General features: G+C 48.8%; 3 protein-coding genes across 4 annotated transcripts in view; all 3 read left to right on the top strand.

Annotated features, from left to right (window-relative positions):
- The window catches only part of LOC121297180 (uncharacterized protein KIAA1671-like), a 54141-nt gene extending 40926 nt beyond the window's left edge, over positions 1-13215 (top strand). Inside the window, exons 7-13 of one of the 2 annotated variants that reach the window (XM_041223288.1) lie at positions 3830-3948; positions 4554-4680; positions 4791-4971; positions 5228-5358; positions 5699-5832; positions 12218-12301; positions 12942-13215. In XM_041223288.1, the coding sequence (XP_041079222.1) occupies positions 3830-3948; positions 4554-4680; positions 4791-4971; positions 5228-5358; positions 5699-5832; positions 12218-12296 (771 nt within the window). In that variant the 3' untranslated portion in view covers positions 12297-12301; positions 12942-13215. Of the gene's footprint in view, positions 1-3829; positions 3949-4553; positions 4681-4787; positions 4972-5227; positions 5359-5698; positions 5833-12217; positions 12302-12941 lie in introns of both variants that reach the window. The other variant, XM_041223287.1, reaches the window with a different exon arrangement.
- Positions 13216-16736: 3521 nt separating this feature from the next.
- On the top strand, positions 16737-20213 carry LOC121296864 (beta-crystallin B3-like). Its single transcript, XM_041222740.1, has 6 exons — positions 16737-16975; positions 18176-18258; positions 18536-18654; positions 19082-19214; positions 19507-19649; positions 19841-20213. Exons 2-6 carry the CDS (start codon positions 18184-18186, stop codon positions 20067-20069), a joined length of 699 nt encoding a protein of 232 aa, XP_041078674.1. The 5' UTR covers positions 16737-16975; positions 18176-18183; the 3' UTR covers positions 20070-20213.
- Positions 20214-23135: 2922 nt separating this feature from the next.
- On the top strand, positions 23136-25668 carry LOC121296865 (beta-crystallin B2). Its single transcript, XM_041222741.1, has 6 exons — positions 23136-23337; positions 23431-23526; positions 23657-23775; positions 24179-24311; positions 24484-24626; positions 25403-25668. Exons 2-6 carry the CDS (start codon positions 23464-23466, stop codon positions 25569-25571), a joined length of 627 nt encoding a protein of 208 aa, XP_041078675.1. The 5' UTR covers positions 23136-23337; positions 23431-23463; the 3' UTR covers positions 25572-25668.
- The last annotated feature ends 973 nt before the right edge of the window (positions 25669-26641 follow it).

Here is a 26641-nt window from a genome sequence, read left to right as displayed (position 1 = left end):
GAGCTGAGGGACTGGGAGGGAGTGTGGTCTAGTTGTTAGAGCTGAGGGACTGGGAGGGAGTGTGGTCCAACCTTTGTGGTAAAGATGGGAGGGAACTGGGAGGGACGGAGGGAGTGTGGTCTAGTTGTTAGAGCTGAGGGAGTGTGGTTTAGTGGTTAGAGCTGAGAATATGAGGCAGTGTGGTATAGTGGTTAGAGCTGAGGGACTGGGGAGGGGAGTGTGGTTTAGTGGTTAGAGCTGAGGGACAGGGAGGGAGTGTGGTTTAGTTGTTAGAGCTGAGGGACTGGGAGGGAGTGTGGTTTTGTGGTAAGAGGTGAGGGACTGGGAGGGAGTGTGGTCTAGTTGTTAGAGCTGAGGGAGTGTGGTTTAGTGGTTAGAGCTGAGGGACTGGGAGGGAGTGTGGTTTAGTGGTTAGAGCTGAGGGACTGGGAGGGAGTGTGGTTTAGTTAGAGCTGAAACGCTTGTCTAATTGACTTACTTTTTTGCATTGCAGTTAGCCTGATAGCTGGTTGTAGTTTACTGGCCCTGGCGGGTGCTGGATCAGAGCTCAGGGATGAAGCTCAGTGGAGCCCAAGGAGAGTGTGGGCAGCAGCAGAGCAGGCCCCCCACCTCCCCACTTTACGGCTCCTTGGAGAACCGGTTGTGCAACAAAGAAAATATTTGGTTGCCTAGTTACCCGGTACCATAGCGATAGATCGCAGAGCCTCAGTGAAGCCAGCCCTGTGGGAGCAGCTCCTTTGTAACTAACAATCGATGGAAATATTGGAACTGTTTCAGAACGCAAACTGGTTATAATAAAGTATGCTATTTGTATCACTGTTAGTATCATTAGAGGCTGTGGACCCTGTATTAAAATACCCAAACTGTCTGCAAAATGATTTATTTGATTAGTTTGAAATTAATGGTGAACAGCGTGCAGGGTTGGGTGCAGCTCAGGTGGTATTGCATTACGCACTGTAGAGCCGATGCATCTTCCTGGCAGCAGCAGAGAGTCCAGACAGGAGTAGGATTATTGGGGGCGATCCAAGGTGAGAGGTGTTGAAACCGTGCAGGATGGTCCAATATGGAAAGTAACAGCTCTTGTCTCCACCTTTTTTCAGTTGTGTAACAGTGGCGCTGGAATGAATGAGGGGGTCACCATTATAAATGAGGTGCCCCTTTGCTGTATCATGGTTTAATGGTGTTAAATCGTGTTTGGGGGTAAAGTAAAGGATTTCTGGCATTTTAGCCTTGTTTTTAGAGTTGTGGAGTGCTCTGTAGCACAGACTGCACACCGGTTCCTCTTGTGTGCAGTGCTCTCGCTGCTTTTCTGTGCATTGTTTCAAAGTCTTGTTTTATTTTTTGTAAAGTAAGCAAAAAAGGCAGAACAACTGGAGCAGGGCGGCCTTAGGGAGTTGCGCTGCCACTGAAGGCTGTTTCACAATTTCTAGAATGTTTTGAAAAAGCTTTATTGGGCCCTGATGCCTGCACTGAACTCCACTCTAAAATCATTTTACAGAATTCTAGCAATTTTTATCTTTTTTTTTTTTTTTTTTTTTTTACTGTCCATTTAGAATTTTAAAAAGCTTGTTTGATCAGCACAGAATAGGGGTGGAATCGGGTTCCATTTCGTCACTCTCTCAACAGCCTCTTATGCAAAAGACAACATATCTTTGAATGTACTTCCATATGCTCATTTGACTATTGGTTGGGTAATACATTGATCTGTCAGGTTCATGTTGACAAGAAAGTCCATTCAGGGAGTTGAAATCTGGCTTTGTTGAGCTTGTCTAGAATACAAGAGCCCCTGCTTATTGCACTGTGGTTATATGTTGCAAAAGCACGGAAAGAAACTCATACCAGCTCTGCACCCAGTCCTGGTTCAGAGCTGCCTTTATTAATTATGTATTATTGAAATGACCAGGAGGCAGGGTTAGTAGCATCAGACTTGCAATTGGTTCAGTGCAGATTTAGCAGGGCCCTGATTGCTGGCACCTGATCTCTCCAATCTATCCTAAGCAAGGGCAGTTGTGAAATCCAGGACTGGAGACAACAGGGCTAGAGTGAGTTTCTAACCCTGCAAAAGGTCTCCAAAGGAAAAGGCTTGTGTTTCATGTTGGCGGCATCTCTGCAGTGGAGCCCAGACATTTAAACCGACCTGGGGTTTATCAAACTGTCCCCTTAGCCTCTCTCTCCAGGGCAAGAGGAGGCCCTGCCCTCACTGTTAATCTTTTAATATGGATTTTATTGATACAGTGTATCGCTGGTGGTCTCTGGTTAATAGACACTGTGGTACAGCAGCTAACGCAGTGTGTATTGCTGTCTACAGCAGCTTTAACATGGTGTTTGCTAAAACTACCTACAGCTTCTACTGTATAACACAGTTTTGGTTTGTTTGGTCAGGAGTGTTAAAACGTGGGTCTCCTGGATCTAGGTCCCTTTGGCCATGCCTTATTGCATTAATAAATCTAAACTATAAAAGTCGTTTTTAGTATGTTTGGTAATTCTACAGTGCAGCAGTTGCAAAAACCCTTTGTCTGCATGAATACAGCAATGCACTTTGGGATGATTTTAACTCACTGAATGAAAGTTTAATGTCTTGGTCGGTTTTTAAAGATGCCAATTGTGCACTTCCTGGTCTAGATCTGTGTCATTTTGACTGGCAGCCAAAAGAGCGGCTTACCGACGCCTCTGGACTGGGAGGCGGTGGGGATCGATCTGGCAAAACAGGTTTTTGAGGGGGTTTTGGTGTAGTGTTAAACTTTTGAACTGTGTTGACACAGCGAGCAGCAGAAAAGGTGCCGTCTTTCTCTGTAACACTTTGTGATCTGGGTTTACACTAGTGGAAATCACAAAGTAATCAGTTAAGTGAGAAAGCTTCCTTGTAGCTGGGTCCTGGGCAGGTGGGAACATGTTACTAAGTAAAACAGTCTTGCAAAACACATCTGTGAGTCCTCTTTAATCTGTGTACACCGGTATCTTTTCTTGTGTGCGGCTGTCATCCTGTGCATTGAACAAATGACACATTTCTTAAACCTGTTGCAGCTCGATTTGAATGTTTAGCAGTAGTTCCTGAGTACTGTCTTGGTTTTTATGATTTCTAATAAGTTAAAGTGTGTGCAGTACCTTTATAAAAGTGCAGTAAGGCACACTGAAAACAGAGAGAAGGAGAGAGAGAAAAAAGAGCTCCAGGCTTCTGCCTACCTCTTCCACACATTACCTAAGACTGCGTGTGTGAAAATTTAAAGGAATAGCTGCATGATATTTTCTAACCTGTATAATTGAAGTTCTTCATCGATGCATCTGGTCAGCTGAGCATGCTTGCACAGTAACACTCGCTCAGGTCCGAGTTCCACCGTTCAGAGCATTAATGTGCTCCTGTGTAGCTGCAGAGCAGCAGGCGAGCTGAGGACACGGCAATACACCCTCTCTGCAATGAGGTCAGGGAGATCTCCTCATTAAAACCCCACGCTTCACCAGCCACTGATCCTGCGCTGCCTCACTGGGGCTCAGCTGAAATGCAGTCTGAAATCTCAGTGTGTACCAGCGAGCGGGCCGGGGGGGGGGCGTGGTACAGTCGCAAAAGGTCCTGTAGTGCTGTAGCAGCGTCTGGTCTGATTTACAGAGACTGCGTCAACTGCGTTCCAAAGAGCGCACGGCTGGTTCCAGGTTTTTTTTTTCGTTTGAATATTTCTTGGCCCACATTCAGTACTGTGAACTGGGGAAGGGGGTATATAATAGAAGTACTGAGTGTGTATAGAGTCTTATCAGGGCAGGGCTGCTGTGCTCGGAGCTTATGTACAGGTTCTCTATATTGGGTCAGCATTGTTCCATGATCCTCTCTCTGCAGGACCAGCTGAAGCAATGTATCACCAAGCCAAGGTCTGACTCCAAGGACACAGACACGCTGGTCCAGGAGGCTGACAGCCAGTATGGCACGTGGGACACGGGACTCCGCACTGATGACAGGTGAGTGCAGGGAGGTGCGCTGGGCCTCTGTGTGAGAGAGAGGCAAGGTTGAGCTGTCCCCCATCTCTCTCCAATGATCTGTCCTGTCCCGTCCCCCCAGGACACTGGCTGTGGGAGCTGTGCAGGGCAGGCTGTCCTCGCTCCAGCCTTGTGATGCTCTGCTGTCTCCTGCTTTATAAATGACCGTCTGCACGTCCCTCTGAACTCTGCCCTGTTCTGTGATCTTCCTTTTCAATTCATTATGAACTGCTTGCCATGATGTTCGCACTCTTTCTCCAGCGGATGTTCTTGAGCCTGGTCTGGCCCGTTGTCAAGGCAATGCATTCCTTAACAAGGGGGAGTTACAAGCTGCATGTGGTCTGCGCTGCCCTCTAGTGGAAGCTCTTCAATGACAGCTTTTGAATGTCATATTGATGAAAACATTTTTGCTGAACATTTTTGTCAGAGAACTGAATTACTTTTCAGTATTTCTATCAATGCATTGTAACAAACCAGATGTTTGTGTTATGATGACTGTTGAACACGTGTGTGTGTGTGAGAGTCTCAGTCCTGAATACCAGTGTGTGTCTCTGCATGGGTCTGATCTGTGGTTTTTGTGGTTCCAGCCTCACGCCCGCCACCCCGACAGAGAGCAGCAGTCCCAGTCTGCAGAGACAAACCCCCGACCGGGACTCTGCGCTCTCCCTCTCCTCCAGCACGCAGGGCGAGTTTTCCGAGCCAGTCTTCCCTGACGTGAGTAGCAGATACACGCTCTCACTTGCTCGTGAGACTCCTCTGATGTTTTCTGCGTGTTGTAAGGACCCCGCTCCCTGCTCAGTTCTGATTCGTTCTCTTCACAGCAGCCCACGTCGTTCCTGGACTCGAGCGCTCTGAAGACCCGGGTTCAGCTGAGCAAGAAGAGGATCAAGCGCACCCTGCCCTCGCGCACGGTGCGCCTCAGTGGAGTGCCAGCAGGGGGTGACAAGCTCTCAGTCCTGCCGGAGAACACAAGGGCAGATGACTGGATGTTTAAGGACTCCACAGGTACAGCACAGCGGCAGCAACAACCACGTCTCTTTCTTTCTTTCTTTTTTTCTTTCTTTCTTCTCCAATTAAAAGTTACATATTCATTTTATAACCCTGGAATGGCGGCTGGATTGCGGATTTTGAAAATTTTTTATATGCCGCTAAAAATTGCCTTCTAAGGTCCTAGTGATGTTTTTAGGGCTATTTTAAGTTCTCGTCTCCACCTGTTTTTGCATTGAGTGGGATTAAACTCCAGCGTCTCTTCACTCTGCAGAGGAGAAGGCAGTGCGGCAGATTGAGGAGGAGGAGGAGGAAGAGGAGAGACCCAGGCGGAGCGATCGATCCCCAGCCTGGCAGCCACAGCGAGTCCCCCTCTTCCCTGGGATGGACCCCTCTGCTCTCAAGGTGGGCTCCATCAGACTGCACTCCCGTATATATACTTTAGATCATTATTGAAATATGTAACCTGGAGAAAAAGCCTCTGAGATTATTCCTCTTGTTTTATAAGGGCACCATGCTAAGTTTCTCATTGGTGGATGTATTTTATAATGCCTAGATGGGTTTTATGTTTTGGCAGGGCAGCATTTCAGACCGTATGGGGATACAGTGGGAACGTTGTGTGTTTTTGTGTGGCTGTGGTCGTGGGTTATGGTGACCTCTGTTTATATGGTACAGGTTTCTGTAAAGCTCTGAGGTGTGTTACTGTCCCACCTTCCTAAAGTGCTGTTGCTCCTCCCTCTGTCAGGCGCAGCTGCGGAAGAGAACAGACTCGGACAGTCCAGCAGAGGGGTCCCCTTCCTCCCAGCTCCCCAAATCCCCCTTCTCGCAGGGGACTGCTGGCTGCAGAGTGCTGCCATCTGCTGGGGGCAAAGAGAATGGGTAAGAGCAGAGCTTTCCGGCGTGAGTGTGTGTGTTTTTAATTTTTTGTGATTCTCACTTTACCATGTCCTGCCTTGAACAGAGTGTTTAGAAAGATTGTAAACATGTGCAGAAGGGTGTGTTTCCGGGTTTCTTGGATGTTGTGGATGGGTTGTAGGTGTAGAAGGGTGTGGTTCAGGGTTTCTTGGATGTTGTGGATGGGTTGTAGGTGCAGAAGGGTGTGTTTCCGGGTTTCTTGGATGTTATGGATGGGTTGTAGGTGTAGAAGGGTGTGGTTCAGGGTTTCTTGGATGTTGTGGATGGGTTGTAGGTGCAGAAGGGTGTGGTTCAGGGTTTCTTGGATGTTATGGATGGGTTGTAGGTGCAGGAGGGTGTGGTTCAGGGTTTCTTGGATGTTGTGGGTGGGTTGTAGGTGCAGAAGGGTGTGGTTCCGGGTTTCTTGGATGTTGTGGATGGGTTGTAGGTGTAGAAGGGTGTGGTTCAGGGTTTCTTGGATGTTGTGGATGGGTTGTAGGTGTAGAAGGGTGTGGTTCAGGGTTTCTTGGATGTTGTGGATGGGTTGTAGGTGCAGAAGGGTGTGGTTCAGGGTTTCTTGGATGTTATGGATGGGTTGTAGGTGCAGGAGGGTGTGGTTCAGGGTTTCTTGGATGTTATGGATGGGTTGTAGGTGTAGAAGGGTGTGGTTCAGGGTTTCTTGGATGTTGTGGATGGGTTGTAGGTGCAGAAGGGTGTGGTTCAGGGTTTCTTGGATGTTATGGATGGGTTGTAGGTGCAGAAGGGTGTGGTTCAGGGTTTCTTGGATGTTGTGGATGGGTTGTAGGTGCAGAAGGGTGTGGTTCAGGGTTTCTTGGATGTTATGGATGGGTTGTAGGTGCAGAAGGGTGTGGTTCAGGGTTTCTTGGATGTTGTGGATGGGTTGTAGGTGCAGAAGGGTGTGGTTCAGGGTTTCTTGGATGTTGTGGATGGGTTGTAGGTGCAGAAGGGTGTGGTTCAGGGTTTCTTGGATGTTGTGGATGGGTTGTAGGTGCAGAAGGGTGTGGTTCAGGGTTTCTTGGATGTTGTGGATGGGTTGTAGGTGCAGAAGGGTGTGGTTCAGGGTTTCTTGGATGTTGTGGATGGGTTGTAGGTGTAGAAGGGTGTGGTTCAGGGTTTCTTGGATGTTGTGGATGGGTTGTAGGTGCAGAAGGGTGTGGTTCAGGGTTTCTTGGATGTTGTGGATGGGTTGTAGGTGCAGAAGGGTGTGGTTCAGGGTTTCTTGGATGTTATGGATGGGTTGTAGGTGCAGGAGGGTGTGGTTCAGGGTTTCTTGGATGTTGTGGATGGGTTGTAGGTGCAGAAGGGTGTGGTTCAGGGTTTCTTGGATGTTATGGATGGGTTGTAGGTGCAGAAGGGTGTGGTTCAGGGTTTCTTGGATGTTGTGGATGGGTTGTAGGTGCAGAAGGGTGTGGTTCAGGGTTTCTTGGATGTTATGGATGGGTTGTAGGTGCAGAAGGGTGTGGTTCAGGGTTTCTTGGATGTTGTGGATGGGTTGTAGGTGCAGAAGGGTGTGGTTCAGGGTTTCTTGGATGTTGTGGATGGGTTGTAGGTGCAGAAGGGTGTGGTTCAGGGTTTCTTGGATGTTGTGGATGGGTTGTAGGTGCAGAAGGGTGTGGTTCAGGGTTTCTTGGATGTTATGGATGGGTTGTAGGTGCAGAAGGGTGTGGTTCAGGGTTTCTTGGATGTTGTGGATGGGTTGTAGGTGCAGAAGGGTGTGGTTCAGGGTTTCTTGGATGTTGTGGATGGGTTGTAGGTGCAGAAGGGTGTGGTTCAGGGTTTCTTGGATGTTATGGATGGGTTGTAGGTGTAGAAGGGTGTGGTTCAGGGTTTCTTGGATGTTGTGGATGGGTTGTAGGTGCAGAAGGGTCCGGGTTTCTTGGATGTTGTGGATGGGTTCAGAAGGGTGTGGGGGTTTCTTGGATGTTATGGATGGGTTGTAGGTGTAGAAGGGTGTGGTTCAGGGTTTCTTGGATGTTGTGGGTGGGTTGTAGGTGCAGAAGGGTGTGGTTCGGGGTTTCTTGGATGTTATGGATGGGTTGTAGGTGCAGGAGGGTGTGGTTCAGGGTTTCTTGGATGTTGTGGATGGGTTGTAGGTGCAGAAGGGTGTGGTTCAGGGTTTCTTGGATGTTATGGATGGGTTGTAGGTGCAGAAGGGTGTGGTTCAGGGTTTCTTGGATGTTGTGGATGGGTTGTAGGTGCAGAAGGGTGTGGTTCAGGGTTTCTTGGATGTTATGGATGGGTTGTAGGTGCAGAAGGGTGTGGTTCAGGGTTTCTTGGATGTTGTGGATGGGTTGTAGGTGCAGAAGGGTGTGGTTCAGGGTTTCTTGGATGTTATGGATGGGTTGTAGGTGCAGAAGGGTGTGGTTCAGGGTTTCTTGGATGTTGTGGATGGGTTGTAGGTGCAGAAGGGTGTGGTTCAGGGTTTCTTGGATGTTGTGGATGGGTTGTAGGTGCAGAAGGGTGTGGTTCAGGGTTTCTTGGATGTTGTGGATGGGTTGTAGGTGCAGAAGGGTGTGGTTCAGGGTTTCTTGGATGTTGTGGATGGGTTGTAGGTGCAGAAGGGTGTGGTTCAGGGTTTCTTGGATGTTGTGGATGGGTTGTAGGTGCAGAAGGGTGTGGTTCAGGGTTTCTTGGATGTTGTGGATGGGTTGGAGGTGCAGAAGGGTGTGGTTCAGGGTTTCTTGGATGTTGTGGATGGGTTGTAGGTGCAGAAGGGTGTGGTTCCGGGTTTCTTGGATGTTGTGGATGGGTTGTAGGTGTAGGAGGGTGTGGTTCAGGGTTTCTTGGATGTTGTGGATGGGTTGTAGGTGCAGAAGGGTGTGGTTCAGGGTTTCTTGGATGTTATGGATGGGTTGTAGGTGCAGAAGGGTGTGGTTCAGGGTTTCTTGGATGTTGTGGGTGGGTTGTAGGTGCAGAAGGGTGTGGTTCAGGGTTTCTTGGATGTTGTGGATGGGTTGTAGGTGCAGGAGGGTGTGGTTCAGGGTTTCTTGGATGTTGTGGATGGGTTGTAGGTGCAGAAGGGTGTGGTTCAGGGTTTCTTGGATGTTATGGATGGGTTGTAGGTGCAGGAGGGTGTGGTTCAGGGTTTCTTGGATGTTGTGGATGGGTTGTAGGTGCAGAAGGGTGTGGTTCAGGGTTTCTTGGATGTTGTGGATGGGTTGTAGGTGTAGAAGGGTGTGGTTCAGGGTTTCTTGGATGTTGTGGATGGGTTGTAGGTGTAGAAGGGTGTGGTTCAGGGTTTCTTGGATGTTATGGATGGGTTGTAGGTGCAGAAGGGTGTGGTTCAGGGTTTCTTGGATGTTATGGATGGGTTGTAGGTGCAGAAGGGTGTGGTTCAGGGTTTCTTGGATGTTGTGGATGGGTTGTAGGTGCAGAAGGGTGTGGTTCAGGGTTTCTTGGATGTTGTGGATGGGTTGTAGGTGCAGAAGGGTGTGGTTCAGGGTTTCTTGGATGTTGTGGATGGGTTGTAGGTGCAGAAGGGTGTGGTTCAGGGTTTCTTGGATGTTGTGGATGGGTTGTAGGTGCAGAAGGGTGTGGTTCAGGGTTTCTTGGATGTTATGGATGGGTTGTAGGTGTAGGAGGGTGTGGTTCAGGGTTTCTTGGATGTTGTGGATGGGTTGTAGGTGCAGAAGGGTGTGGTTCAGGGTTTCTTGGATGTTGTGGATGGGTTGTAGGTGCAGAAGGGTGTGGTTCAGGGTTTCTTGGATGTTGTGGATGGGTTGTAGGTGCAGAAGGGTGTGGTTCAGGGTTTCTTGGATGTTATGGATGGGTTGTAGGTGCAGAAGGGTGTGGTTCAGGGTTTCTTGGATGTTATGGATGGGTTGTAGGTGCAGAAGGGTGTGGTTCAGGGTTTCTTGGATGTTGTGGATGGGTTGTAGGTGCAGAAGGGTGTGGTTCAGGGTTTCTTGGATGTTGCAGAAGGGTGGTTTCAGGGTTTCTTGGGTTGTAGGTGGAGGTGCAGAAGGGTGTGGTTCAGGGTTTCTTGGATGTTGTGGATGGGTTGTAGGTGTAGAAGGGTGTGGTTCAGGGTTTCTTGGATGTTGTGGATGGGTTGTAGGTGCAGAAGGGTGTGGTTCAGGGTTTCTTGGATGTTGTGGATGGGTTGTAGGTGCAGAAGGGTGTGGTTCAGGGTTTCTTGGATGTTGTGGATGGGTTGTAGGTGCAGAAGGGTGTGGTTCAGGGTTTCTTGGATGTTGTGGATGGGTTGTAGGTGCAGAAGGGTGTGGTTCAGGGTTTCTTGGATGTTGTGGATGGGTTGTAGGTGCAGAAGGGTGTGGTTCAGGGTTTCTTGGATGTTGTGGATGGGTTGTAGGTGCAGAAGGGTGTGGTTCAGGGTTTCTTGGATGTTGTGGATGGGTTGTAGGTGCAGAAGGGTGTGGTTCAGGGTTTCTTGGATGTTGTGGATGGGTTGTAGGTGCAGAAGGGTGTGGTTCAGGGTTTCTTGGATGTTGTGGATGGGTTGTAGGTGCAGAAGGGGTGGTTCAGGGTTTCTTGGATGTTATGGATGGGTTGTAGGTGTAGGAGGGTGTGGTTCAGGGTTTCTTGGATGTTGTGGGTGGGTTGTAGGTGCAGAAGGGTGTGTTTCCGGGTTTCTTGGATGTTGTGGATGGGTTGTAGGTGTAGAAGGGTGTGGTTCAGGGTTTCTTGGATGTTGTGGATGGGTTGTAGGTGCAGAAGGGTGTGGTTCAGGGTTTCTTGGATGTTATGGATGGGTTGTAGGTGTAGAAGGGTGTGGTTCAGGGTTTCTTGGATGTTGTGGATGGGTTGTAGGTGCAGAAGGGTGTGGTTCAGGGTTTCTTGGATGTTGTGGATGGGTTGTAGGTGCAGGAGGGTGTGGTTCAGGGTTTCTTGGATGTTGTGGATGGGTTGTAGGTGCAGAAGGGTGTGGTTCAGGGTTTCTTGGATGTTGTGGATGGGTTGTAGGTGCAGAAGGGTGTGGTTCAGGGTTTCTTGGATGTTATGGATGGGTTGTAGGTGTAGGAGGGTGTGGTTCAGGGTTTCTTGGATGTTGTGGATGGGTTGTAGGTGCAGAAGGGTGTGGTTCAGGGTTTCTTGGATGTTATGGATGGGTTGTAGGTGCAGAAGGGTGTGGTTCAGGGTTTCTTGGATGTTGTGGATGGGTTGTAGGTGCAGAAGGGTGTGGTTCAGGGTTTCTTGGATGTTGTGGATGGGTTGTAGGTGCAGAAGGGTGTGGTTCAGGGTTTCTTGGATGTTGTGGATGGGTTGTAGGTGCAGAAGGGTGTGGTTCAGGGTTTCTTGGATGTTGTGGATGGGTTGTAGGTGCAGAAGGGTGTGGTTCAGGGTTTCTTGGATGTTGTGGATGGGTTGTAGGTGCAGAAGGGTGTGGTTCAGGGTTTCTTGGATGTTGTGGATGGGTTGTAGGTGCAGAAGGGTGTGGTTCAGGGTTTCTTGGATGTTGTGGATGGGTTGTAGGTGCAGAAGGGTGTGGTTCAGGGTTTCTTGGATGTTATGGATGGGTTGTAGGTGTAGGAGGGTGTGGTTCAGGGTTTCTTGGATGTTGTGGATGGGTTGTAGGTGCAGAAGGGTGTGGTTCGGGGTTTCTTGGATGTTATGGATGGGTTGGAGGTGCAGAAGGGTGTGGTTCAGGGTTTCTTGGATGTTGTGGATGGGTTGTAGGTGCAGAAGGGTGTGGTTCAGGGTTTCTTGGATGTTGTGGATGGGTTGTAGGTGCAGAAGGGTGTGGTTCAGGGTTTCTTGGATGTTGTGGATGGGTTGTAGGTGCAGAAGGGTGTGGTTCAGGGTTTCTTGGATGTTGTGGATGGGTTGTAGGTGCAGAAGGGTGTGGTTCAGGGTTTCTTGGATGTTATGGATGGGTTGTAGGTGCAGAAGGGTGTGGTTCAGGGTTTCTTGGATGTTGTGGATGGGTTGTAGGTGCAGAAGGGTGTGGTTCAGGGTTTCTTGGATGTTGTGGATGGGTTGTAGGTGCAGAAGGGTGTGGTTCAGGGTTTCTTGGATGTTGTGGATGGGTTGTAGGTGCAGAAGGGTGTGGTTCAGGGTTTCTTGGATGTTGTGGATGGGTTGTAGGTGTAGAAGGGTGTGGTTCAGGGTTTCTTGGATGTTGTGGATGGGTTGTTGGTGCAGAAGGGTGTGGTTCAGGGTTTCTTGGATGTTGTGGATGGGTTGTTGGTGCAGAAGGGTGTGGTTCAGGGTTTCTTGGTTGTTATGGATAATGTACGATGTACAGGGTAATGTACGATTGCTCTTGCTAGTTGTTGTTATAGGGGTTCAGCATGGACTTGTTTTAGTGTCTCTCGTGTCTGAGCTGCGCTCCCCATATTGCCTCTTGCATGTTCCTGCTGATGCCTGTGCTGCTGGTTTTCCCCCCCAGATCTGAGGAGATGTCTCCACAGTGGATGAAGGAGCTGAAATCCAAGAAGCGTCTGAGCCAATACGAGAGCAACCCCTAGGAGGGGTAGGTAGTTTACTTTCATGTCCTCTTTGTGCCCTCTGGCACAGGCAGCTGCCCTTGGCCTGTCTTTCTGCTCTGCCCCAGCTCAGGAGAAGCTGCCTGAGCTCTGCCTCCACCCTCCTTCTCCAAGCTTGCTTCAGGCGCCTCTTTCCCCAACGCAAGGCTGCCTTTTTGATGTCACTGCCATCTTTGTGAAGGACGTGGCTCGGTAGATTGTCTCTCGTCTGCGGAGCTGCTTGGTTTGTTTCAGGATTGTAAAAGTGCTTGAACAGTCCTGCTGGGAGGCCAAACATTTCATTTAAATTCCCCCCCTCCCCCCTCCCCACCCTTCTATCTTCTTTCACAGCCCAGAGGGTTATTTCTAAAATGTGTGTTCAAATACAAAGATTGCACCTTTCAAGACAGACACACCTAGTTATTAGAGAAGGTATAAACCTGCACTTATACCTGAAAAAAACAAAGGTGAACTAGATTGTGTTGTTCAGTCTCTATACTTCCCTCAGGAGTCTGTGATGTGACAGCAGAACAGCCCTGCCAAGTCTCTAGACATTACTAAATTAGTTTAAAGAATGCTGTCACTCCAGCACTGGCCCAACCCTATAAATTCACACAGTGTCTTTTCTTGCACCCCCGTTTATTACAGGTTAAACACGTGAGAAGTGGGAGGAGTTATAACAGAAGCCTTAACCTTTGACCTGGACATGAATTCACGCTCTGCTGCTGCTGCTGTCGTGACACTTCCTGTCTCGATGTGCTATGTGCATGGTGCCTTCTTAGAAATATTTTTGTGGACAAAACAGAGCTGCTTTATGTTTGTACAGTAAATGGCTATATTCCAGGACATTGGATTCTGTGAGCTGCAGTAGCGTACAAACACAGAACTGGGGGGCCCAGCTACCCCCCCCCCCCCCCCCCCCCCCCCCCCCCATACAGTAGCACTGCTGCGAGATAACTCCAATGGAACTCTAACCTTTGACCCCGGAAGTGTTGAACGGAAATGGATGTGTTCGTTTAACCGAGAAAGCGACTCATTCGTTTTTCATTTCTTCTTGTTTTTTGTCAGCCCAGGTATGAGAGGTTGCTATAGCTTTTAATGTTTTAATTTGCCTTCTTTTTTACTTATTTTAAACTTGCAACTGAACAAAACAGTGTTGAAACTTTAACTTGAACATTGTGTTTTATCCCACACAAATTTCGTTCTTCTTGTTTACGACACGTCACAGCCCACGTACACGCACGGTTGCACACGCACGCACGTGCACACGTGTGTGTGCGGCACACTGCGGTGCGTGCGTGTGCGTGCTGACACGTGCGTGCGTGTGCACACGTGCACACGTGTGTGTGCACACTGCACGTGCGTGTGCACACACGCACGTGTTGCGTGTGTGTGCGTGCGTGCGTGCGTGTGCGTGTGCCACGCACGCACGCACGTGTACGCGTCACACACACGTTGCACGATAGCATGCACACGTGTGCGTGTGTGGCACGCGTGTGTGTGTGCGTGTGCGTGTGCGTGTGTGTGTGTGTGTGCGTGCGTGTGTGTGCGTGCGTGTGCGTGTGTGTGTGTGTGCGTGCGTGTGTGTGTGTGCGTGTGCGTGCGTGCATGCGCGTGCGTGTCTGTGGTGGCTGCTAAAAAATATTTAATCAGCACTGGGAGCTGCGGATACGACTGATCTGTGAAACCTTTATTTAAACAAACAATGTGTGTGTGTATGTGTGTGTGTGTGTGTGTGTGTGTGTGTATATATATATATATATATATATATATATATATATATATATATATATATATATATATATATATATATATGTGTAATTAGAAACCAGCAAGAACATGATTAAAAAGAAAATCAAACAATATTTACTTTTTTCATTTGAAAACAAAAGCAATAATACCTGTTTTGAAAATATACGTTTCAGATTTTCTTTTTGTAAAAGAAGAAAAAAAAAAACCCTGGCAATGTTGTAAATATGTTGTCATTGTTCTCTGTTTCTGTTTGTTGCTATTTTTCTCGGGGGCGTGGGGATGTCCTGCAGGGGGAGCTGTGTCTAAGGGAAGCCCACACACCTGGATATCCTGGGTCTGGCCTGGTATAGAAGGGTTCTGTCTGTCCTTGTTTTAGTAATCCTGTGTAATGCCCCTGATGTGTGTCACCCCGATCCCTCTCCCATACCCTTATACCCACGCCCAGACCAGGAGAGGAGCCTTCAGATAGCTGGCTGGTTTCTGGTTTTTATTATCCATTTTTGTGTACATGATTGATTTGAATTAAATGTCTCCCTCCAAACTGTGTTGCTGTAACGTTGCCCTGGTTAGAAATACTGAAGATCCACACTGTGCTTTCAGACCTCTCTGCAGAGACATCCCAAACCTTTTCACACTTTGTAATCCTTACCGTTGTCCTCTCGTTCGTGCCGCACGCTTGCACACTCACAGATTTCTGAACCTCGGCCTTCACAGTGCTTAACCCTACAGTGTCTGATCAGGGAGAAGCGATGCGGGACATTGAAGCCACCACAGCTTCGCTCGTGCTGTGTGTTTGGTTACCTCTCAATTCCAGCTGTATCCCAGCTCTCCTCACCTTTGTGCTGGTGGCATTCTCACTGAAATTCACTTACATTATTATGTTGTTCTTGTGCAGAATGCTATACAGTGACAGGGGTGGGATTCTTTACCCTCAGCCTCAAATGAGTCTGAAGTCGTGCTATTCAGCTTTTTACAATCCAGAAACCGCAGGGCCAGGGTTTATAGGGTTAGTAAGGGGAGTAGGTGTTGCACGTGGAGAGGAAGGTAGAGTCGCAGGATTCACCTTCCCCACAAACCTTTCCTCCCCCTCCCCCCAAACTCCAGGGCTAGCAAGAGCACAAGAGACTGCAGACAGCGTCAGGACCGGAAATGAGAATCTTTCAGATCAAAATTGAATTATTTTACCTTTTAAGATAAGAATGTTGGTGCATATATATATATATATATATATATATATATATATATATATATATATATATATATATATATATATATGTATGTTGCTCAAGTAATTGTTAAATGTTTAGAGGCTTTTAAAATGTTTTTAATTTTCACAAACCGTCTTTTGCACACTGCGATTTTCCTTTAAAATGCCATAATTTTGTCAATTTTTTTTGGGACATTCTTAATAAATTTTTGGTATCATGATAGACCTCAAGGTGTCACTGTTTTTATTATTGCTTTGGTTGGTTGGTTGTTTGGGGAGGGGGGGTGGTACTCCAAAAGTGTTGCCAAACTTGGGCCAAACAGTCTGAGCACATTGTTGCGGGGGGGCGATATTCCCTGCAGCACATCACACACTGATGATGTCACACATCACACCTGTTGCACACACTGCAGACCAAGTTGGTTCCCGACTCTTGTGATCAGTAGCTATAAAGTTTTTCACTCCATGTTGTCTTTGCCATGCACCGTCCACCTGACAGCAAGCATGGAGTGCAGCTACACCTTGTTATAGCATGCCTGGATCCAGCGAGGATCCCTGGTAAAATCAGGTAATCTGTGTCCTTGTCTCATATTGATAGGGACCGTGCATGTGGGTGTGTGAGTCAGGGTCTCTGCTTGATGTGCGTGTGGGTGTGTAAGTCAGGGTCTCTGGTAAGTCAGGGTCTTGATGTGCGTGTGGGTGTGTGAGTCAGGGTCTCTGCTTGATGTGCGTGTGGGTGTGTGAGTCAGGGTCTCTGCTTGATGTGCGTGTGGGTGTGTGAGTCAGGGTCTCTGCTTGATGTGCGTGTGGGTGTGTAAGTCAGGGTCTCTGCTTGATGTGCGTGTGGGTGTGTGAGTCAGGGTCTCTGCTTGATGTGCGTGTGGGTGTGTGAGTCAGGGTCTCTGCTTGATGTGCGTGTGGGTGTGTGAGTCAGGGTCTCTGCTTGATGTGCGTGTGGGTGTGTGGGTCAGGGTCTCTGCTTGATGTGGGTGTGGGTGTGTGGGTCTGGGTCTCTGCTTGATGTGGGTATGTGTGTGGGTCTGGGTCTCTGCTTGATGTGGGTATGTGTGTGGGTCTGGGTCTCTGCTTGATGTGGGTGTGTGTGTGGGTCTGGGTCTCTGCTTGATGTGGGTATGTGTCTGGGTCTCTGCTTGATGTGGGTATGTGTCTGGGTCTCTGCTTGATGTGGGTATGTGTCTGGGTCTCTGCTTGATGTGGGTATGTGTGTGGGTCTGGGTCTCTGCTTGATGTGGGTATGTGTGTGGGTCTGGGTCTCTGCTTGATGTGGGTATGTGTGTGGGTCTCTGCTTGATGTGGGTATGTGTGTGGGTCTGGGTCTCTGCTTGATGTGGGTATGTGTGTGGGTCTGGGTGGGTATGTGTTGTCTGTAGTGTAGTGGATGGTTATTAAATTGCTGACAGGTTTCTTTTCAGTCAATGCCCTGACACGTGTGCGGTTTCAGGGTGAATGTGCTGAAGTGAAGCTTCTCTCTAATCTGGCAGGCGGAGCAGTGCTGGCTGGCGGGTAGCTGGGCTGAAGTGCCAACCTGCTCCAGGCCGTGCTATTGAGAGCCAGTCTCACGGACACAATGCGTCTGGCAGAGCTGCAGCATCAACACTTCCCTGTTCTGCTGCAGTGGCCAGAAATAAACCATAAATAGCCCTGTGATGATGGGACCAGCACACAGCAGCACTGGGATTCAGGATATTGCACGGAGCAACAGGTAAACTGCACAGCTGCTGTGTCTGTCTTCTCTCTCTAGCTTGCTTGCTCTCTCTCTCTCTCTCTCTCTCTCTCTCTCTCTCTCTCTCTCTCTCTCTCTCTCTCTCTCTCCGATGTGTATTGCACAGATTCTGAGCTGCTGCTTCCTTTCCTTCAGTCTGGTTCAGGTAAAGCCTGGTGGTTAAGTTATATTCAGACTTGTTCTGTTCAGGTGGCAGTCTTGCACAATCTGGGAGTGTTTAACACAGGTTTTAAACCTGCATTCCTGAGATGCTTGGAGTGCGTTGGCTGAGATGGGAATGCATAGACCTGTTAATACGATGGTCCCCTTGCTTGCTTCCAGTTTAGAGTTAACTGATGATCTGAAGACCTGAGTGACTTCAGCCTGAACAGTAAGGCTGTCTGTGACCTTACTATGACCTGGGTTCAATCCCACACGTCAACTACAAAAACGATTAACATTCTGCAAGTTTGAATGCATAGCAAGAGCAGGTATGCCTTCAGCTTGATGATGGGCTGGACGGGTGTGGTGCTGTGTAGCGGTCTGCATGTGGATTTGGGCGTGCTTGTCCTGTCCTGGAGGTGTGGATTGAAAGCAGGGTGTTGCTGAGGGAGTCAGACCTGTCAGGCAGCGTGAAGATGGGACGTCCTTGATGGACACCACAATCAGCAGTGGCAAGAAACCTCGATGTCACAGTTAGTGGTACACTGGGACACTGACAACTTTACAGACACTGCCCTGACGTGGAAGAGACCCATGACAAGAAGACACTGTCTCAGGGGGAGACGGACATGAAGACAAATAGACTGAAAAAAACAAAAACTGTAAATAGCTGATCTCAAAACTATTGCTCTGAAAAAACTACGGAGGAAATATTATTATGCCATAAACTGAGCATTAATTCAACAACCAACTGGGGAGGACCCTGTATTTGCAGATGTCACCAAGGTAAGGTTTAAAACTAGTGATCCACACGCTTGTCTCTCTATTGATATTTTTATTGATATAGATGCTTCATCAATAATCTCCACTTGATGTCCGACCTCTCAGGCAGGGGGGGGGCCTCTGTATTGATTCATAGCTGCACCAGACGGAAAGCGTGCCACACGCAAGGCATTGTGGGTAACAGCGGAAAGGTCTATAAAGGCAGCATGCTGTGGTGCTCAGGGTGACATCACTGTCCTCTTTCTGTCCCTGCAGGCATTGCCATGACTGAACCGCAGAGCACGCCAGAACAGATGGCTGCTGGGAAGAGCCAAGGAGGAGCAGGCAGGACGAACAAGGTAGAGCTCTGACATCTTCATAGAGCTTCTAGAGCTCAGAGTGGGATGGAATCAAGGTAGAGCTCTGACACCTTCATAGAGCTTCTAGGGCTCAGAGTGGGATGGAATCAAGGTAGAGCTCTGACACCTTCATAGAGCTTCTAGAGCTCAGAGTGGGATGGAATCAAGACTCCCATTGCATTTCACGCTACTCTCACTGAGCTAGTGATCTCTGCACAGAGCAGGCTCCATGCAGCAGCGCTCCAATGCCTCTCTGCTCTTCTTCTTCCTCCTTCAGCTCATAGTCTTTGAATTGGAGAACTTCCAGGGGCAGAAGGTGGAGTATTCCGCGGAATGCAAAGACGTGACAGAGAAGGGCTTTGAGAAAGTGGGCTCTGTCATCGTGGAGTGTGGACCGTGAGTACAGGGGCAGGGGTAGATCGGCTGAAAAATACAGATAGTCCGGCAGAACCACTTTTATCCAAACTGCTCTGGACACATGAAAGTCTGGGGGAAAATGTTGGGGATCAAACCTTGCTTTCAGGTCAAGGAGTTTGCTGTGATCCAAGCGCCGTTCCTCTGTTCTCATTGAGAACATGTGTTCCTCGGGGCTGTCTCATTATTTATTTAAAGGTTAGGAGAGTTGCATCCACATTCTTTCTCACAACTGCGAACATCATAATCAAGATTGAAATATTAAAATGGTTTGGAGTTGCCGTTGCTGCTTTGATGTTGATCATCAGGATATATAGTACAAGTGGTTTCTCAGCCAGAGCCTAGAGCCCATTTTCAACAACTCCCTCCATTCTCTCTCTCCCTCTCTCCCTCTCTTTCTCTCATGCAGATGGGTCGGGTTCGAGAGGAAGGGCTTTGCGGGCGAGCAGTTTGTCCTGGAGAAGGGCGAGTACCCACGCTGGGACACCTGGTCAAACAGTCATGCCAGCTACAGCCTCATGTCTGTCCGTCCATTGCGAGTCGTGAGTAACCTGGATACTGCTGACAGGGAATCCAAGCAGGCAGGCAGAGAGACATATTCACAGGCAGAGAGACACAGATAGGCAGAGAGACAGATTCACAGAGAGACAGGCAGGCAAGGACACAGGTAAGCAAGCAGACAGGGAAACAGACAGGCAGATAGACAGACAGAGAACAAGGCAGTCAGGGAAGCACACAGAAAGACAGGCAGACAGGCAGGACAGATGAACATCGCTTGCAAGATCACACAGCCTGTCTGCAGCCTGACCAAATGTAACCACCCCCCACCTCCAGGACAGCGCGGAGCACAAGATCCACCTCTTCGAGAACGCCGGCTTCAACGGGCGCAAGATGGAGATCGTGGACGATGACGTGCCCAGCCTGTGGGCCCACGGCTTCCAGGACCGGGTGGCCAGCGTGAAGTCACTCAACGGAACGTAAGTAGACACTTGCATGCGGGACAGGGAGTATTTAATGCAGAGTCACCCAGCCAGGACATGGGAGAAACTTTATAAAGGGCCAAGTGTCTTAATAAATGAATGGCAGGCACAGGAGCAGAGATGCAAAGCTAATATCCTTAATGAAGTCAAATGGTGTGAAATGTTCCCCGTGTTATCGCCCACTGCAGGTGGGTGGGCTACATGTACCCAGGATATCGGGGGCGTCAGTTTGTCTTCGAGAAGGGTGAATTCAAGCACTGGAACGACTGGGATGCCAACCTGCCTCAGATCCAGTCTATCAGACGAGTGCGCGACATGCAGTGGCACAAGCGAGGCTGCTTCCAGGTCCCCGCTGACCCCCCGGCACCCACCCCCATCCCCGTCATCCCCACCCCCCCCACTGCGGGCAGCAGCTGAAGGAGGGCAGAGCCGCCCTGCCCCTCCTCCCACCCCAGCAGTGCCTGTGGCAGGGTCACCAAGAAGAGACGCATGCACAAGTGACCCGGTCCCATCTGGATCCATGTGCAAAAACACATCTCTCAATAAAGAGCCTTCAAAAGACACGAGCACGCCTAGTCTCCCTTATTCCTCCAAGCCTATCCTTGTCTGGGCTGGGTGTCAGGACACTGTGGGGCCCCTTGCTCATCCCTGTTACATTGTACATGCATTGTAGCTCATTCCTGCGCAGGTCAGCTTGGACCCACATGCAGTATATACAGCACTTCCACTGTTCACCAGCCCGGCTCTCCAGAAAGCAATACCAGTGCACCGTGAAGTGGGATCACTGGATGCTGATGGGTATCCAGGTGCGATGAAGTGAAGGGCCCAGCCCAGTACAGAAGAGGTGCTTGTTGAAAAAAACAGAATGGGTCTATCCTGTCTGTCTGTCTGTCTGTCTGGCTGCATGCTGCTACACCTGTCTGTCTGTCTGGCTGCATGCTGCTACACCTGTCTGCCTGTCTGTCTGTCTGGCTGCATGCTGCTACACCTGCCTGCCTGTTTGTCTATCTGTCTGTCTGTCTGTCTGTCTGGCTGGCTGGCTGGCTGCATGCTGCTACACCTGTCTGCCTGTCTGCCTGTCTGTCTGCCTGTTTGTCTGCCTGTCTGCCTGTCTGGCTGGCTGCATGCTGCTACACCTGTCTGCCTCTCTGTCTGGCTGGCTGTCTGCCTGTCTATCTGCCTGTCTGCCTCTCTCTCTGCCTGTCTGTCTGTCTGTCTGTCTGGCTGCATGCTGCTATACCTGTTCTTTTGCAGTTCGGGACAATTTACACTAAATCAAGAGACAGCTAGGGGGCGTCACCTTTTGAATCAACATACATATTCAATCTCTATGAGTGACATCACTCAAAGGGAGGAGCCCCATTGTGCAGACCCCACCCATACAACGAAGGGTCCTGTTTTTAAGTAGGCACTAAAGCAAACTTGTAGAAAAATAAATAAAACTGGAACGCCAACATAACTGAGAGGAAATAACTTAGCTGCATGACGGAGGAGCACTTCAATTATTGTTATAAGGAGTTTTATGTTGTTAAAAATGATTTTATTTCTCTCTGAAAATTTGCTCTTACATCTGTACTTATTTCAAAACAGTGTCCCGCAAGAGCCAGACCACCGCTCTCCAGGAGTGAGACTACCAGTCAAACAAACACAATACTGCATCTACCCACCGGGTGGCACTGTGTGCTAAGTGAAAAACTGCAATTTAACGAAACCTTAGTTACAACACTGGCCCACCAGGTTTGAAAGGAGCTTTACCAGCTCTATGGGTTCTTGAGTCTTTCCACCCGATCTAATCTAGCACTCTGTAAAGCAACACACCCTAACATAAAGAACTGCAAACAAGCATGAGTAAAACCATTCCAATAACTGCTTGTTAGGAGGCTGTGTGGTTGAGTGGTTAACGAAACAAACTTACAACCACCAGGTCAGCGGTTCAAATCCCAGCTCAGCCACTGACTCATTGTCTGACCCTGGGCAAGTCACATAACCTCCTTGTGCTCTGCCTTTGAGGTGTGATGCTGTTGTAAGTGACTCTGTAGCTAATGCATAGTTCACACACCCCAGTCTTGTACCTTGTAAAGTGCTTTGTGGTGGTCCACTATGAAAGGTGCTATATGTAAAGATTATTATTGTTGAGATGGTCAGTGAAAGTGTCTGTTCATATTATGCAGTGTCAAAATTCAATAAAGCATCATGAAGTATGCTTATGTTTTTTATATATATATATATATATATATATATATATATATATATATATGCAATGGCTCTAACTCCTCTGTACAAGACTGCATCACAAGAACTAAAAAGACACTTTTCTATTTGTAGACCAATGATTCAAGGAGCCTTTGTCTTTGTCATGTCTCCAAAATAAACGTGCATGCAGTATGATGCTATGCGTTGCCTGTCTTGTTTTTATTTCAAACTGTGTAATGGTTGCAAGGGCAGTGTGCAATAGAGAATCCCTGCTGCCCATAACATTCAACTGGGCTTTGAAACCTTTGCTTGCTTTTGACTTTGACAATGAACCAATGTTGTAGGTATAAGCCATGCTCAGTCATTTCAACTGATGCACACCGATTGCAGCCACAGGTTTACCAGAAACGAATGTTAAATGACATCTGATGCCTGCCTGCCTGCTCGCTCTCTCTCATACACACACACTGTATATTATAGGTCCCTGTTGAGTATTCCCAGTTCAGACAATGTGCCAGTCAGTCTCGGTTGTGTACGGATGGAAACATTTTGTTTCCACTAAGAATGCATGACTTTCCACAAGCAACTCGTCCCTAAAACGGGTTGCTTCACTCTCACTACAGAGAAGGAATCTTTGACACAATTACAACATGCAGCCACCAGGTGACACTTGATTGCTGATTGCTCTGCAGCTCTCACACATCACCTCTCAGAGCTGCTTTCTGGGATGCTATGCAGAGTGACCATGTGCAGCGCTGCAGTATTACATTCCAACACAGATAGGAATCGTCACAGCAGTCCAGTATGACTGAGTACCACGCATTTAACTTTAGATTTTATTGCGTATGAACTTGCATATGGGCAACAGAGTAAATGCAAAATACATTCTTGCCCCTTGATGTGTAACACAGCCTGAGCATTATAGACACTGCCCCCTAGTGTCTAACACTGTCAATGAGGTGATTGGAGGTTTTTTTTGCTATACTGATATGGGATGGATAATGATAATATTAATTATAATAGCTATGGAGTGGGCTTGCTCAGCCCTGTGTGTGTATGTGTGTGTTTACATGCATTGACAGCCCAGTCAGCACTCCGTCTCGGTTCCAGCACAGTGCAGAACACAGCGAGCACGCCCCCTTGACAGGCTCGGTGCCCTGGCTCAGTAAGCCCTGTGCTGGGTCTTTCAGCAGCTTTGTTCCACAGACACTGCCCCGGCTCTTGGCACCGGCAGGGCTGATTCATGCAAACTCTGAACAATGCCAGCGACTTGGAAAATGAAAGCTAATGAAATAATTGGACAACTTGATATGCTCGGGTACAAAGGGCCCCCCAGGTCATCTGAGCGCGGGCCCCATTCACCGCTAATCTGCCCTGATTTACCAGCTGTCCTTCTGGAACTGGTTTAGAAATCATTCTGGCAACGCCACTTAGCGTGCCGCTATAAATTGAGCCCCACTGCCCCGTACCTCACTGGCACAAGCAGGTACTGGTAAGAGCTGCCGCTACTAATATTAATAATCAGGTTTGTACTGTTCTGCTGTGTATCGCTCACCACTCTGTGTCTCCTCCCCGTTCTCCTCAGCACTTTTCCACTTAACAAAGCATCTGGATCACAATGGCAACAGACCACCAGACTCCTGCATCCAAACAGCAGCAGCCGGGAACCACGGCATTCAAGGTGAGAGACGAGGGGGAGGCTGAGGGCGATGGAGACAGCACAAGAGAGAGGGGAGAGAGGAAGAGAAAGAGGAGCAGAGAGAAGGTGGAGAATGTTCAGAGTTACTGACGGGATTTCTCCCCCCTCCCAGATCGTTATCTACGAACAGGAGAACTTCCAGGGCCGCTGCCATGAGCTGACTGGACCCTGCCCCGACCTGAGGGAGTTCGGAGTGGAGAAAGTGGGCTCCATCCTGGTGCAGTCCGGACCGTGAGTCCAGCAGGGGGGCAGGAGAGAGTGCAGGAACTGTGGTGTCTGTGTGTGTGTGTGGGGGGGGGGGGTGTAATGAGTCCTGATGACAATCAGTGGTGTGGGGGTAGTGTTGGATTATTCTTCATGATGATGCTGCAGAGTAAGCTCAAAGCTGTTGAGAGATGCTGAGTGCTTGGAATTCTGCAGTGGAGAGCTGCCATTGAGGGCTGTGTCAATGTGCAGACTCTCTCCCTCTCCCCTTTCTCTCTTCTCCTATCTCCCTCCTTTCCCTTCTCTCTCCCTCTCCCCTTTATCTCTTCTCCTGTCTTCCCACACTCCCTCTTCCTCTCCCCCTCCCCTCTCATCTTCCCACACTCCCCCTCCCTCTCCCCCTCCTCTCTCTCTTCTCTTCTCTCCTCAGCTGGGTTGGCTACGAGCAGCCGAGCTGCAAGGGAGAGCAGTTTGTGTTTGAGAAGGGAGAATATCCTCGCTGGGACTCCTGGACCAACAACCGTCGCAGTGACACCATCTCTGCCTTCAGGCCAATCAAAGTGGTGTGTACCTGTGACATGGGGGCGGGTGTGAAGGAAGGAAGGATTGCATAATTACAACCAATCCCAGGAGCTACTTAAAAACTCTGTCTGTGTCTGTCTGCCTGTCTGTCTGTCTGTCTGTCTGCCTGTCTGTCTATCTGTCTGCCTGCCTGTCTGTTGTTGACTTTCACAGGGCAGCCAGGAGCACAAGATTGTCATGTATGAAAACCCCAGCTTTACTGGGAAGAAGATCGAGGTCATTGATGACGACGTGCCCAGCTTCCATGCGCACGGATACCAAGAGAAAGTCTCCTCTGTGAGGGTGCAGAGCGGCACGTGAGTGCAGGGGAGCGGAGAGCACAGCCACTACTAATTATATATATATATATATATATATATATATATATTAGAAGGACATGCTGGATTCGAGCCCTCATTGTCCTGACCCTCGGGAACTCTGTGAGTCCAGTGTGTGTGTCCCGTGATGACAGCGTTCCTTGCACAGCCTGTCCTGTTCTCTTCCTGTAATTGGGCAATGCTACTGGCTGTTTCAGTGCGCAGTGTACGGTGCATTGTTTGTAAATCCCTCTTTACAGACACAGAGCTGGCAGCTGCTGACCCTGTTGCCCTGAGCAGCTCCGCACAGCTACGTTCTAGAAGTCCTCAGAGCTCCAGGACAGAGCTCCAGTCCAGTCACCCCTTCACACGCCACTTACTGCTTAGCTAAAATACAAGGGCCTACACTGGGGAGGCCAACACCCTCTCCCCTCTTCATCAGGACAGCTAGCTTGCATTACAAACACACAGAGAGAGGGATGATCAGACAAACAGATCCTGATCTCCCTCTCTCCTCTTCATCAGGACAGCTAGCTTGCATTACAGACACACAGAGAGAGGGATGATCAGACAGACAGATCCTGATCTCCCTCTCTCCTCTTCATCAGGACAGCTAGCTTGCATTACAGACACACAGAGAGAGGGATGATCAGACAGACAGATCCTGATCTCCCTCTCTCCTCTTCATCAGGACAGCTAGCTTGCATTACAGACACACAGAGAGAGGGATGATCAGACAGACAGATCCTGATCTCAATCTCCCTCTCCCCTCACAGATGGGTGGGGTATCAGTACCCCGGATACAGAGGGTATCAGTACCTGTTTGAGAAAGGGGACTACAAGGACAACTTGGAGTTCGGCGCCCAGCACCCCCAGATCCAGTCTGTGAGGCGCATTCGGGATATGCAGTGGCACCAGAGGGGGGCTTTCCACCCCAGCAACTGAGCCACCAGAGTCCCGGGACTCCCTCACCTGGTTGAAGACGAGATGGACCCCCTCCTCTCCAGTGATCTGCCTGCTAGCTCATACACCTGCCACCCGTGTTATTAAGATTGCCAGTGTTCACTTACCGACTGCTACAACAAACCAATAAAGCTTTGTGCTTCAAATTGAAACTGCGAGCTGCTGTCTGTTTCTCCCTCCCTCCCTCCCTCTCTCTCTCTCTCTCTCTACGGTGGGGTGTGATAGATATAAAAAACTCGTCTAATTGGGAGTGTAGTGATGATGTTACAAGAAGTTGTAGCAATTTACAGCTACTGCCGATAGCAATGAATACAATATCAGCTACTTACACACCTTCCTCGCCGCACACCTCCCACAGCTTGCAGGTTTTTGAATCACTGTACAAAAGGTGATTGATATTGAATAACTATAGAGTCGATTTGAGCTAATTCAGCTATCTGGCTACAATGAAATACTATAATACCTCTCTCTCTCTCTCTCTCTCTCTCTTAATTGGAGGGTGTGATGATGTAAAAAAGTTGATTGAATATGAATAATATAGAAAATTTGAGCAATTCAGCTACTGCGATAGCAATGAAATAATAATAATAATAATAATAATAATAATATTGACGAAGCTGCAGGTGTTGCTGCGTCTCTGTGGAGAGCTGCAGGGTTTAAGAGATCACAGATATTATTTCTGTGTCTCTCTGCAGGATCCTGCGTGCTATTTGATTAGTTCTCTCATTTGCATAACTCGCACAGCTGTGAACATCATCACTGCAGCTCAGAGCGGCTCCTCCAGCGACCCTCCCCTCCCCTTCACAACCAGCAACCACTAGACAGTGTGTGGGCATCTTCGGCCCGGTGCAGTTGCTATGGAGACGGATTTAATTTTTTTATTGTATTTATGGGGTGGGTGTGGGTTAGGGAGCGATACGATTTAATACGTGTTGATCCTTCTCTTCTGTACTGTCACCTATCACCAGTAGGTGGCAGCATGTGTTAAAGAATGGGCCGAGCCTGCTGCCTCTCTCAGTGCTCAGCGAGCCTCTCTGAATCACGCTGCTACA

The sequence above is a fragment of the Polyodon spathula genome, chromosome 22 (genome assembly GCF_017654505.1).
Source record: "Polyodon spathula isolate WHYD16114869_AA chromosome 22, ASM1765450v1, whole genome shotgun sequence".
In the NCBI taxonomy this organism is placed as follows: Eukaryota; Metazoa; Chordata; class Actinopteri; order Acipenseriformes; family Polyodontidae; genus Polyodon; species Polyodon spathula.
Note: the sequence above shows the minus strand (reverse complement) of the source record. Positions and strands in the feature narration are given on the sequence as shown.